The sequence below is a fragment of the Cynoglossus semilaevis genome, chromosome W (genome assembly GCF_000523025.1).
Source record: "Cynoglossus semilaevis isolate Cse_v1.0 chromosome W, Cse_v1.0, whole genome shotgun sequence".
In the NCBI taxonomy this organism is placed as follows: Eukaryota; Metazoa; Chordata; class Actinopteri; order Pleuronectiformes; family Cynoglossidae; genus Cynoglossus; species Cynoglossus semilaevis.
The window spans coordinates 3,981,562-3,993,690 of NC_024327.1; the positions used below are offsets into that span (position 1 = coordinate 3,981,562).

Consider the following 12,129-nt stretch of genomic DNA (forward strand, 5'->3'; position numbering starts at 1 on the left):
TCTGAAGTCTACAAAACCATTCTGTCTGGCAATTTACAGAAAAATGCATCCAAACTAATCGGGAGAAGCTTCATCATGCAACACAACAATGACCCAAAACACATCGCCAACACAACAAAGGACTTCATCAGGGGGAAAAAGTGGAAGGTCTTGGACTGGCCAAGTCAGTCTCCAGACCATAACCCAATAGAGCATGCATTTTCCCTACTGAAGAGGAGACTGAAGGGAGAAGTCCCCAGAAACAAACAAGAACTGAAAGAGGCCGCAGTAAAGGCCTGGAACAGCATTTCAAATGAAGAATGCAACAGCCTGGTGAAGTCAATGAGTCGCAGGCTCGATGCAGTTATTGCAAGTAAGGGTTACGCCACCAAATATTAAATGTTATTCACTTTAATTTATGTTAATAATGTCTGTTCCAATACTTTTGCTCACTTGAAATGTGGGTGGGTTCAAAGACAAGGGGCTCAGTCCTGAGTTGTTTAACACACCTGGATGTCAATACCATGAAATAAAAGCTAGAATTCTGAACTTTTGTCTCATATTCATCTTTTGATCTGAAACCCAAATGTCTTCAGTATACAACAAAAACAAAGGAATTGCCCTTGCCGTCCCAATACTTTTGGAGGGGACTGTATATTCAGACTTTCTGTATATATTCAAACTTTCTGTATATACAGTATATTTAAAGATTAATTTCCTGAACGGCATGCCATAACATATATACATACACACACACACATATATATATATATATATATATACACATACATATATATATATATATAAAGGCAGTCAAAATGAACCCATTAATCAGGTTAAATAATTGGTTTGCAAAAATATACTTATAATAATTGTGATTAATCATGACTAGTCATGATTAATCAGGCTTTATTTTGAATAATCTATGCTCCAGGAGGCATACTGTAAACATAGCATTAGGCATAAAAATTAACTCTGACTCTTGACTCTTACTTGGCTTGTGTAAAGGACCAGCTGCACCAACTGTGGCATGAGAGCATCAGCCAGGGTCAGGGTCTGGAGGTTTGGATGCATCAGAGAGGTGAGTAAAATTGGCAGCAGGTAGCCGAGCATGGTCGCCTTGGTCACTTGCTCCAGGCCTTTTAACCTATTGATATTGAAGTCAATAAAGTCAACATTCACATCATTTCATCTTCAAAAATGAAAAAGAAAAGGAAATATTTCAATAAAAAGTTACCTTATTTCTCTGTCCGGGATTTCTCCGTTGATCAGTGCAGTGGTCACTTGCTGTAGGGTCTCCAGGACTTCATCACATCCCACCAGTATCTTAGTGGCTAAGGACAAGATGCTGCTCTGCAGCTCCTGATGAAAACACAGGGATACAGGCACACACTTACGTAACACCGCCTCAAAAATTCCCTATCCTCAAGGTCTGTTAAGCTCTACCCTGGAAGACATACCAATGGCGGTCTTAAAAAACATACGGTTGAGGTTTTGACTAAACTTAGAATAATACATTTAATCTAGGGATGGGGCTGATCTGATCCAGTATCAGTATTGGCAGCCGATCCCAACGTAATTAGCAGAGCAGACTGATCTGATCCAATCTGCAAAGAATTCCAATCCACGAACCATGTCTGAGCTCCAGCCTTGTCTGATTCATGCCAGCGGGTCTGTTAGATGACTGTAAACTGTGGAATCACTTTCCTGAACAGAACGAGGCTCAACAAGATAGTGAGGCATACCGCAGTTTAGGAAATCCACTCCACGCCAGATAGCAGGCTGCAATGAAATATGTCCGCTGTGTGGAAATATTTTATAAATTATTATTTTATAATTATTATTAGAAACAACTGAAAACCATAGAGCAACACGCAACATAGCTGAAATTCGGGGAGGTGTAACCGTCTCGTCATACAATACCACTAACTTAATTAGAAAGAAGAAGATAATATCACCAACCCAGAAATGGCATCAGATAATACATAATTTTTCTCTAAAAACAGCCTAGACTGTACGCTGTTTCCCAAGCATCAAGCAAACACTACATTACTAGTAGCTATAAGTTACTCTCTTCACAACCCTTCAGGTTAGGTGCTGTTGGTCTGAGGAGGGTTCTGCGTGAATTCAATAAGTGTACAAACAGCTACAGGAGGAAAATATTAGGGAGGTGTGGTCAGGTATGAAAAAGGTGCAAGGTGAGAGACCGGAACACATCCCCTATCACTCCCACCTGACTCCCCTGTGCTAATCATCAACACTACACGGTCATCATTAACCCACAAGCCATTGTCACCGCCAAGAGTCCAGCTCTAAGGCTGGACTCTATATTTCTACAACAATCAGCTACCCTTATTAACAAGGATGCAGGCAACTCCCAGCTAACTTAGCTCTTAGCAAAGCCTCCCCCAGCACCAAGCATCAAACATATGCTGCACCAATCATCAAATACATGTGAGTACGTCTGATTACTTCCACATGAGATAGGTCGGGGTATTTAAAGGGGATGTTTACCTGTACCTTCATTGTATTCCCCTGCAGGGAGCTGTCACTGTCATCATTATCATCTGGTCGGATAAGGATAGTGTTACTGAGGAGATGGTTCTGAACAGCCATGAGATAGCGGAGACAAGGTGAGACAACCTACAGAGAGGGGGAGGAGAGGACTGAGTTGTTGTGCGTTACTGTAAAACCTAGCCTAAATGAAACAAGTGGAATTTACTCCTACTGGTACAGTGGAGAGCAGCTTCTGGAAGTTGTCCCTGGAGACAGTCTGACATTTGGTAACAAGAAGGCAAGATTCTCGAACTACTGTCTTAAGGATACAATGCAGTAGCTCATCATTCAGTCTGAAAAAACAAAAAGACATTTTTACACAAACAATCTTTAAAAATATCTATATTCAAGTCTTCGTAGGTAATTCTCATCTGTGTCTATCACATGTTCATCTTTAAGAAATTAACCAGGTTTTTTCAGAGAAATACTATGTCAAAATTTTTGGCTAACTTTAACTAAGAATGTTCCAGTACACAAAAGTCATAGTTCAGTACAGTTCAGTACAGTTTCTGTACAAAAAGAATTGGGAAAGTTGTTTTTTACTCAATCGCTTAGACAGCTAAACAGACTAAACTTAGCTCATGATTTCAAAGCAAGATGGTTTTCTTAAAAGATTAAAATAGGCAAGAATGTTTGAATAATATTACTCTGTACTGCACCTACTAATCAAACACAGACGTAAAGGTAAAAATTTAAGAAAATGAAGAAACAGATTCCTGAAAACATAAATGCAAATAGAGTACTTTTGGCTAACAGATCTAAGGAAAATATAGTCTTTCTCAAATACACAAAAAGGGACTGGATAATGGGATAATTATCTAATTATATATTAATGTTTTTTAGTGTTAGCTGATCTCAGCTTAGTTTCAGGCTTAATGCAATTTCTTGAATAGCTCGCTTATGCTTCACCACCATTGTGTTCCAATGGTTACCTCTCCACATATTTTGTAAATATGTAAATATTTTGTAAATTACTGCAGCCGCTGTTTCGGTCCGTTGTGGTGAAGAAGGAGCTGAGCCGAAAGGCAAAGCTCTCGATTTACCGGTCAATCTATGTTCCTACCCTCACCTATGGTCATGAGCTTTGGGTCATGACCGAAAGAACAAGATCCCGGATACAAGCGGCCGAAATTAGCTTTCTCCACAAGGTGGCAGAGCGCTCCCTTAGAGATAGGATGAGGAGCTCTGTCACCTGGGAGGAGCTCGAAGTAGAGTCGCTGCTCCTCCACATCGAGAGGAGTCAGCTGAGGTGGCTTGGGCATTTACATCGCATGCCCTCCAGACACCTCCCTCGGGAGGTGCTCAGGTCATGTACCTCTGGGAGGAGACCTAGGGGAAGACCCAGGACGCGCTGGAGCGACTACGTCGCTCGGCTGACCTGGGAACGCCTTGGGGTTCCCCCAGGGGAGAGGGAAGTCTGGGTGTCCCTGCTCAGACTGTTGCCCCCACGACCCGGCCCCGAATAAGCAGATGATGATGGATAGATGGATGGATGGATATTTTGTAAATACTGTATTACTGCACATGCATATACTGGAAATGTGATTTGCACTCTTCTCTATTTGAACCAAACGTCCAGCACCAAATCTGTATTTTTTGTATCTATACGCTTCCTCTGGAATACATTTTAGTCATATTTTAATAACTTTTAGTTGTTTTTTGGCCAACCAAGAGCTATTTCTGTGCCTACTTTCCTCTGTGTTTAATTACCGTATTTTCACGACCATAAGGCGCATATAAACGACTTAGATTTTTTTCAAAATGTGCGGTGCGCCCTATAGTGCAGTGCGCCCTGTGTGTGTTGTAAGGCGAACGTGATAGAGACCACCTTGAGGAGGACGTGGTAGAGAACATGAGAACGTTAAAGAGGGGATGTGTGGGCGTGGATTGTGGATTGTGTATAAAATTTTCAACCCTGAAAATGGCAAAGAGACAGGCTTATGAAGCTCGCTTTAAACTGCAGGCTATCAGCTACGCCGAGGAACATGGGAATCGAGCGAGAGAATATAAAATAAACGAGTCGATGGTTCGCAAGTGGAGGAAGCTGGAGAACGAGCTCCGACAGGTGAAGAAGACTCAGCTGAGTTTCCGCGGACATAAGGCGAGGTGGCCGGAGTTGGAGGAAAGACTCGAGCTATGGATCGTCGAGCAAAGAGCGAGCGGGAGGAGCGTTTCGACTGTCACCATCCGACTCAAAGCAGTAACGCTAGCAGAGGAAATGAAAATTGAACATTTCCAAGGAGGTCCGTCTTGGTGCTGGCGTTTTATGAAACGGTGCCATTTTTCCATCCGGACCAGGACTACGGTAGCGCAGCGACGTCCGGCGGATTATTCTGAAAAGCTGGCGAACTTTCGGTCCTACTGCGAGAAGCACATCGCCGACAAGCGCATCATAATTAATATTTAAATAAAGCACAACCATACTCAGTTTTGCTCTCGATCTATTTTTTTATTTATTTTTTAAAATACGCACACTTGTATGCGTGTGTGTTGTTGTAAGGCTGACGTGCGTATGGTAGTAAAGGATATGTATATAAAACTTGCGCCCTATCGTCAGGTGCGCCCTATGTGTGTGTTAAATACAGAAATGGCACACATAAATGAGACTGCGCCTTTTCATACGGTGCGCCTTATGGTCGTGAAAATACGTTATAGAAGTATGTGTTATACAGCATGTCTCTCTACAGTCAGTGTAATGTATTTAATGGCCTGGATGTCGAACACAAACACGTGAAAATAACACATACATGTCATCAACTAAAAAGTAATATAATGATCAAAACAACCTTCTTTAATAACAAAAACTGACCTTCTGAGAGAACAAGTTTCAGCAGTTTGTTAAGTTCAGCCTCACCCTGATACAAAATATCCAGGCCTGAGCTGCAGAGACAGAGGAAGGAAACAAAGATGTGAAGGCTTCAAACCTTCTTACTCAGGTGAAAGTCAAGCACAATCCATTTTTAAAACTTTGCTGGTATCTTACGTCAATGTTTTAGCTATTTTTGGGTAAAATAAAGACAGTCATCTTAAAGGATGCACCCTCACACGTGTGTTAGAGTTAGGCTTTAATTGAAATGTGCTACTGGTGGGCCACACAGTGGCAAATGTTGGTACAATGCTTGAGGAATACTGGGGCAATCCCCCGGTTGGTGCGCAAGCTCTTTCTGTGTGGAGTTTGCGTGGTTATCCAGGGTTGTTCCAGCTTCCTCTCACTGCCCAAAAATATAATATTTGAAAGGGGGGAGGTTGATCGTACACCATAAACAAACATTCACACCATAGGTATGAATGTGAATTTTTGTCAGCAGGTTGAGCTGCAATGCACTGGCATACTGTCCTGAGTGTATCCTGCCCTCACCTGAAGATAGCTGGAATTGGCTCCAGCATCCCCCGTCGCCCAGAAAAGGAATAAGCAGTTTGTTGTGAAAAATGAATGCTAGAGAATTATGTATTACCAAGATGAGTAAGCCTATAATCAAATCAACAAACAAATTTTATTTTGTTAATATTAATTTATAAATGCAAATCAACATCTTAGTCTCACCTTATGGCCATGCACACTTCTTTCTGAATCTCCATTCCTATCTGATCCATTGGAGCCATGAGAAGCTGCCAGAGGAGGAGACCTGCACGTCGTATGATTTCCCTGTTCTGCTCCAAATGAGGATTAAAAAACCTGAACACAACCTGGACCACATGAACAGATGAGGATTAAAAGATTAAATTGGTAGAGACAGAGTGTTTATTTTTTTTAACTTAATCATTTCAAGTTGTGACCAACCTGGAACACCACTAGGATGCAACGGATGATGCAGGTGTCTCTGTTGACCATGGCCTTCTCCATAATGTCGCAGATGCTGCTGAAGTGCCGTGCCTCAATGGGATGCTGTTTTCCCAGCAAAGCACCGAGAGGCACACTGTTGCTGCTGGCTGCCAGCAGGTTGAGCTGATGGATACACATGGCACCAACGTGGTGAAGCAGCTGGCTGATCACCTCACAGGTGCCTACTGTTTCCTCTGTAAAGAAGAAAGCATTTTAGCCAATATCATGTTTTTGCTTCTTAAACGAAGACATGCTCATAGTGTCAGTTAGGGGCCATATATGGAACCCATGTAGGTTTAATGAGGCAGCTGACCTGTTCCTTAAATTATGATGATGAGAAGAACATAAAATTCACTTGGTTTACACTAAAGATATAAAACAGACCTTTTGGTTCTTTTCAGGACAATCTTCTTTTTTTTCTTTTTTTTTTTACTTTTTCTGAGCTGATTCTGAGCGTATTTGTCCTGCTGTTTTGTTTGTTGTTTACTATGATTTTAGCTTGTCTCTATTTGTGCTTGGATTGAAATATTAGCACTGTTGGCCCTCAGACTTTTGGAAAACATCTAACCTTTAGGTGTTTTGATGACATGGCTGACTCCGAGCCTCTTGCACACGTGATGAAATGCTTGGTTCCCAGGGTTACACCACTGGTCTATGTAGTCACTTGAGCAGGTCCAGATAAGGTTGTTTAGTGCATCGTAACACGCTCCTATAAAGTAAAAGATGGCATTATTAAACATAACTTTCACTTTGTCTTTGGTCTGATCTCTGTGAAACTGACCAATAAAAACACCCTGACGTAGATGATGGATGAAACAAATTAATACCGTTTTTAAACTTCATCGTTTCAACGTTTCATACAGTATTCGCTGCTTAGGAAAAGTATATTTACACCATGGTTGCATTCACACTGCAAAGTAACGCACCCTTGCTCCTCAACTAATGTATATTCATTAATAAACCTCGAGATTTGCAGCTGCAACAACAATCTACAGCAGGAGACTGTGAGGAAACGTGAGGAAGGGAGACTCACCTAGCCCAGCCACCTGAGCTCCTCTTCCCAGAGAACTGCCCGGAGCATCAATGAGGTCTGCACGGCTGCTGAACTGACCATCACCGAGGTTAAAGACCAGACTGGAGGCTAAAACTTAGCAATAAATGAAGAGCAGTGTTTTATCAGGAAAAACAAATACCAGCACTGCAACAATGTGCAAAACCGATTACTTTTAAAAGTCTGAAGAGTGAACCAAAATGTTGGTACTATGTCAGTCATGATAGCATTTAACAGCAATTATAAAAATGAATGAATTAGGCTATTACTTTTAAGTGACGAGAGGCTGCTGGTTCCTCCAAACAGCGACCGTGTGGCTGAGCTCCCTGACACACCAGGAGGTGAGACCAGCATCACCAGGTATGTTCCACACACATACATCGGAGTCTTTCTCAGTGTCTTCAGAGGAAGTCCACAGCTGGTGTTAAAAGCTGTGGAAAGTTCAAGAGAAAACCTCATTAGTGATTGTGATGCATGTTAAAAAAGTATGATTCCCACAGTAGAGGTGCAGCTAAATTACCAGACTGTTCCTCTTTGACAGTGTTGGTAATTGTAGAGCCTGTGAGGGCAGCCAGTGTGGCAGAATGCGAGGCTCTAAATCGTGACATGCGACTAAGGAGAAGCTCATTTAAGCACTTGGAGGACTCGCCTTCCTTACGAGTGAGTATGACTCTCTCCTGTAGGATGTCAGCCACGCACAACCCTGTCTGCATCTGCAACAGAAAACAAACAGGATTAAAATACGCAACTTAATGGACGCTGCAGTGAAGTGGAGGGCTGCATTTATCACACCCACAGACAGATGAAAAACGTCCATAAAGACAGAGTGGCCTTTCTGGGTCTTTTCATTTAAACTGGCTGGAGACCAGATCCAGTACAAGTAGGTTCCATCGGCGCAAAGGTGCAGCGTGGTCATGCCGCTGCCCATGGGGAAATGATGGGCTGGCATGGATGTGATCTGGCACACCTGAAAATGGCACATGGGCATTGATTACATTATGTTATGTTAAAAAAAACACACTTAATGCAAGGACTTTGACTTTATTTCTTTTTAAAACTTAAAACAAAGTATTTTTCCCTTTAATTATATTGTGCTAAATCTTTGGGTAAATTAAACCTTTTTTTATTTATTCATAGCATTTCTTCAAATTCCTTCCTTCAAATTTTAACTGCCTTGTGATTTTATGTTATTTGTCACTGTACTATTCCTTGAGTACTATAGTTACCCCAGTAACTGTACTTCCTAAAAATGAGTTCAGAAGAGTCTACCTGGAGGGTGAAGGGATCGATGACCTGGCACAGCTGATGAGGCTTGGCATCAAAGGAAGAGGGACGATGGAGGAGGTGACCCCCGCTGAACACTACCCAGCCAGGTTCTAACTCTTCATTTTTACAGTACACAAAACCCCTGCACAAAAACCACAAACACAGACAAAAGCAGAACATAGATAATTACCTTCATGGCTTTTAATTCAGTTATTTTTTATGAGTTTTTATCAGCTCTCCTAGCTTTTATAAAGTCAACTAAATCTGTGATTAAAAAAAAGTCAGAGCAGCACAGCTGTAGGTTTACAAAGATCAGAGGAATAAGTTTGTCTGGGTAAATGGAAAGGGATATATGTTTGCCTTTCATTTTCTCTATCTTTTTGTATGTCTCTCTCTTTCTCTCTTGTTGTTGTTTCCCTGAAGGCAGCAGATAAAGAACTGCAGAAGGTAAAAGGTGTCAAATTACCTCAGTGTGCCATGTAAACCAGACCCCAGCTTGCTGAGTCCTCTCCCAGAGGAGTTGGTGGTGTACAGATAGAGGCCGTCTGTTACCAGACAGCGGCCCAGGTCACTGTCTATAACACATGCAGCAGAATGTAAAAGGTCACTGACCCAAAATGTAATGTAACAACAGTCCTATTGCTAACACTGAGGTCTCCCTCTGCTTTGTTAGCATTGTGAAATACAGTATTTCTTAGCTGCATCTAAAATTCCTTATTTAGATCTTTAAAATTACTTTGAATTATTTTCTCAGACAACAGATATTATCAATTTTTAATTGAACTAATTGTGGAAGCGTTGCTATTTTCAGTTAATATAATTAAACCTTAAGTGATTTCTGTCTAACAATTAGCAATCAAAGTTTGTTTTTTTTATAAATAGCAGTTACTGATTTATCTTGTATTTTACTCATGGCCAGGCTTTGCTTTATTTCTGGCATGTTTTCTTTTTAAATTAAGTCTGTTTTTGCTTTTATTTTATATTTATGCGTGGTTAATATATTTTGAGCCATTATGCAAATTACTCTTGGGTTTATGCAAAACTACCTTTTGGCCTATTTGTAGCTAATTTATAGCTAGAATTCGCTAGCTAGTAAGACCTGCTAATTTGACCCCAACTCTGATGCTTCATTTACATGTATAAAGATAAAACATTTTTCTTCTTCTTCCCTTACCTTTATTCTCTGCTGCTCCAGCAGTAATATTTAGAGTGGGAAGCATGTCCTCGAAACCCCAGGACACACTGTGTTTGCCTCCCAGGAGGCAGGAGGGAGAATGTGGACCTCCTTCCAGAAGCAGAAGTCTGGCACACAATGACCACAGAAACATTATCTGTTATGGACAGTCATCAATTTATTTGTTTTTAATAAAGGTCAGGTACATGTCAGCAGTTACCGGTAGAGGACATCTGACACAGGAAGCTGACCCAGGTCACTTTGTTTCTGCAGCAGTTGAACTGTGTGAATGAAGGTCTTCAGAGATCCTCTGAAAAAACAGTTATTTAGAAAGTGTCGTTCTGGTGATGTTTTTGTGGCTCTTTATATTATTTTAATATTCAAAGTGGTAGTTTGTTTAGGCAGTTGCAGCAACTTCTGCTTAATGTTGCTTTTTTATTTTCATTATTTTATTTTTCCTTTTTTTCATGAGAGGGAGAAAAAACAAATTTGAGGTTTAAAAACCAATCCAATTGTAAGAACTTCCAAATTAAAACCACAACAGACTTTGTTTAATTAAAACTTCCACAGATATAAATGAACACAGGGAATTTGGTTCTTATTGATTTGCTGTAAGCATATATTAAACAATTAATTGGAGAGAATATATGGAAATATTTCTGTTAAATAATTACTTCTTTGACATTCTGTGGGTATTATCTCTGCAGCCTGAACAGGGGAACGTAAATAAACCACAAAGGCTGATGAAACATAGATTTTACGTGATACCATTTATCTAGATAGTCCATCATAACAAATGGATACCATAAAAACCTTGTGTCAAGACTTTACAGTGTAACTGAAAGGCCAAAGGATAAGAGTGACACACTGAAATAAGAAATACAGGTTGGGGAAACAAATGTGGAACCTCCTGTGGCCAGTGGAACTGTAAACACAACCAAACATGCACTTGTCATTCTCATTACATTATTATTATCCGATTAGATCCCACCACATGTAATTTTGTCATTTTTTTTACCTTTAAGTTATTTCTGAGTCAATAAGCCTAGTTTGTAATTAGCACTGGGGTAACATGGACAATTTGCCTAGATATTTTCTCTATTTTTGTCTGGCCTTTATTTATAAATGTAAAAAAAGATTTACATATTTGCATAGTTATTAAGGTATAAAAAGCCATCATTATGAACATTTCAAGGGCAGTTCTAATATGTCACCAACATTTTGCCTCTACTCCTCTCGAAATTACTGAATACATTTACTCCCTTGTCATTTGACCTTTAGATGTGCAAATATCCACACTGAGAATATTAGCTGCTAATGTTAAGAGATGGAGATGTGCCGACCAATGGCTGACTTATTCTCATTTCCCTTTTGCACATAGTGACTTAACTAACCAGCACAGCCACAGAAAAGCAGCGGAGAGTGAAAAGTTAATGGTTCTTAAATTAGGTCCCACTGTTGATAAAAAATCACCAAGAGTTGAACGCTGCCTGCAACAAGAGCTTTCTGCCACGACAGATGTCCAACAAAGAGCGGAGAGCTCTGGATTTGACAAGTCAGGATCATTTGTCACCAACAGAAGCCAGGGTTGACAGACAAAAAACAAACAAACAAGCTGGCTTCTTGTGAGTGAAGAGACATTAAAATGTCTAAGCGCTTGTGTTTGCCAGTTTAAAAGAACTGGACTGAAAACTGAATGTTTATCTTAGCTTATTTTTTGCTATATTTCGCAATATAGCAAAAATTTCACGAGATCGGATTTAAAAAAAAGATGTGGCTACAAAAATGTGATGAAAATCTACTAGAACAGCTGATTCTTATTTGGGGTTCGTCAGAGGGACTTTACATGCTCACTCCATTTAACATGAGTCTGCATGTAATTGGTTGAATCCAAACACAGCCATGCCCCCAGTTATACAGGGGTGTGCATATTTATGCAACAAGGTTATTTTAAGTTTTTATATTTTATTTTTCCCTCGGGAAGATTTCAGTTTGTTTTTCAATTGCCTATTACATGTTATGGGTCACATTAAAAGTGGAAAAAGTCATGAAACGTATATATATATATATATTTTATAGGCCTAGATGTTACTGACACAATTAAATGTTTCAATTGAAGGACCATGCCCTAATTATTCTGTTTGAGAACTATATGTCATAATGTTCCTGACTCCTGACTTAAATCACCTTTAAGTTTCTTCCTTCAGAGGCCTCCACATTTAGTCATATCCTAGCATTCACCTCTACTTCAATACCACCCATGTCTACATCCTCTTTCCC

The 12,129-nt window shown here is 40.2% G+C and overlaps 1 protein-coding gene across 1 annotated transcript in view; it reads right to left on the reverse strand.

Moving 5' to 3' along the window:
• LOC103396985 (probable E3 ubiquitin-protein ligase HECTD4) overlaps positions 1–12,129 on the reverse strand; it is a 65,436-nt gene that overhangs the window by 45,296 nt on the left and 8,011 nt on the right. The window contains 15 exon segments of the mRNA XM_025052920.1: positions 973–1,126; positions 1,217–1,341; positions 2,494–2,622; positions 2,708–2,828; positions 6,080–6,222; positions 6,317–6,552; positions 6,927–7,067; positions 7,392–7,505; positions 7,679–7,840; positions 7,930–8,122; positions 8,206–8,376; positions 8,679–8,817; positions 9,142–9,250; positions 9,850–9,977; positions 10,070–10,159. Of these exon segments, the coding sequence (XP_024908688.1) occupies positions 973–1,126; positions 1,217–1,341; positions 2,494–2,622; positions 2,708–2,828; positions 6,080–6,222; positions 6,317–6,552; positions 6,927–7,067; positions 7,392–7,505; positions 7,679–7,840; positions 7,930–8,122; positions 8,206–8,376; positions 8,679–8,817; positions 9,142–9,250; positions 9,850–9,977; positions 10,070–10,159 (2,155 nt within the window).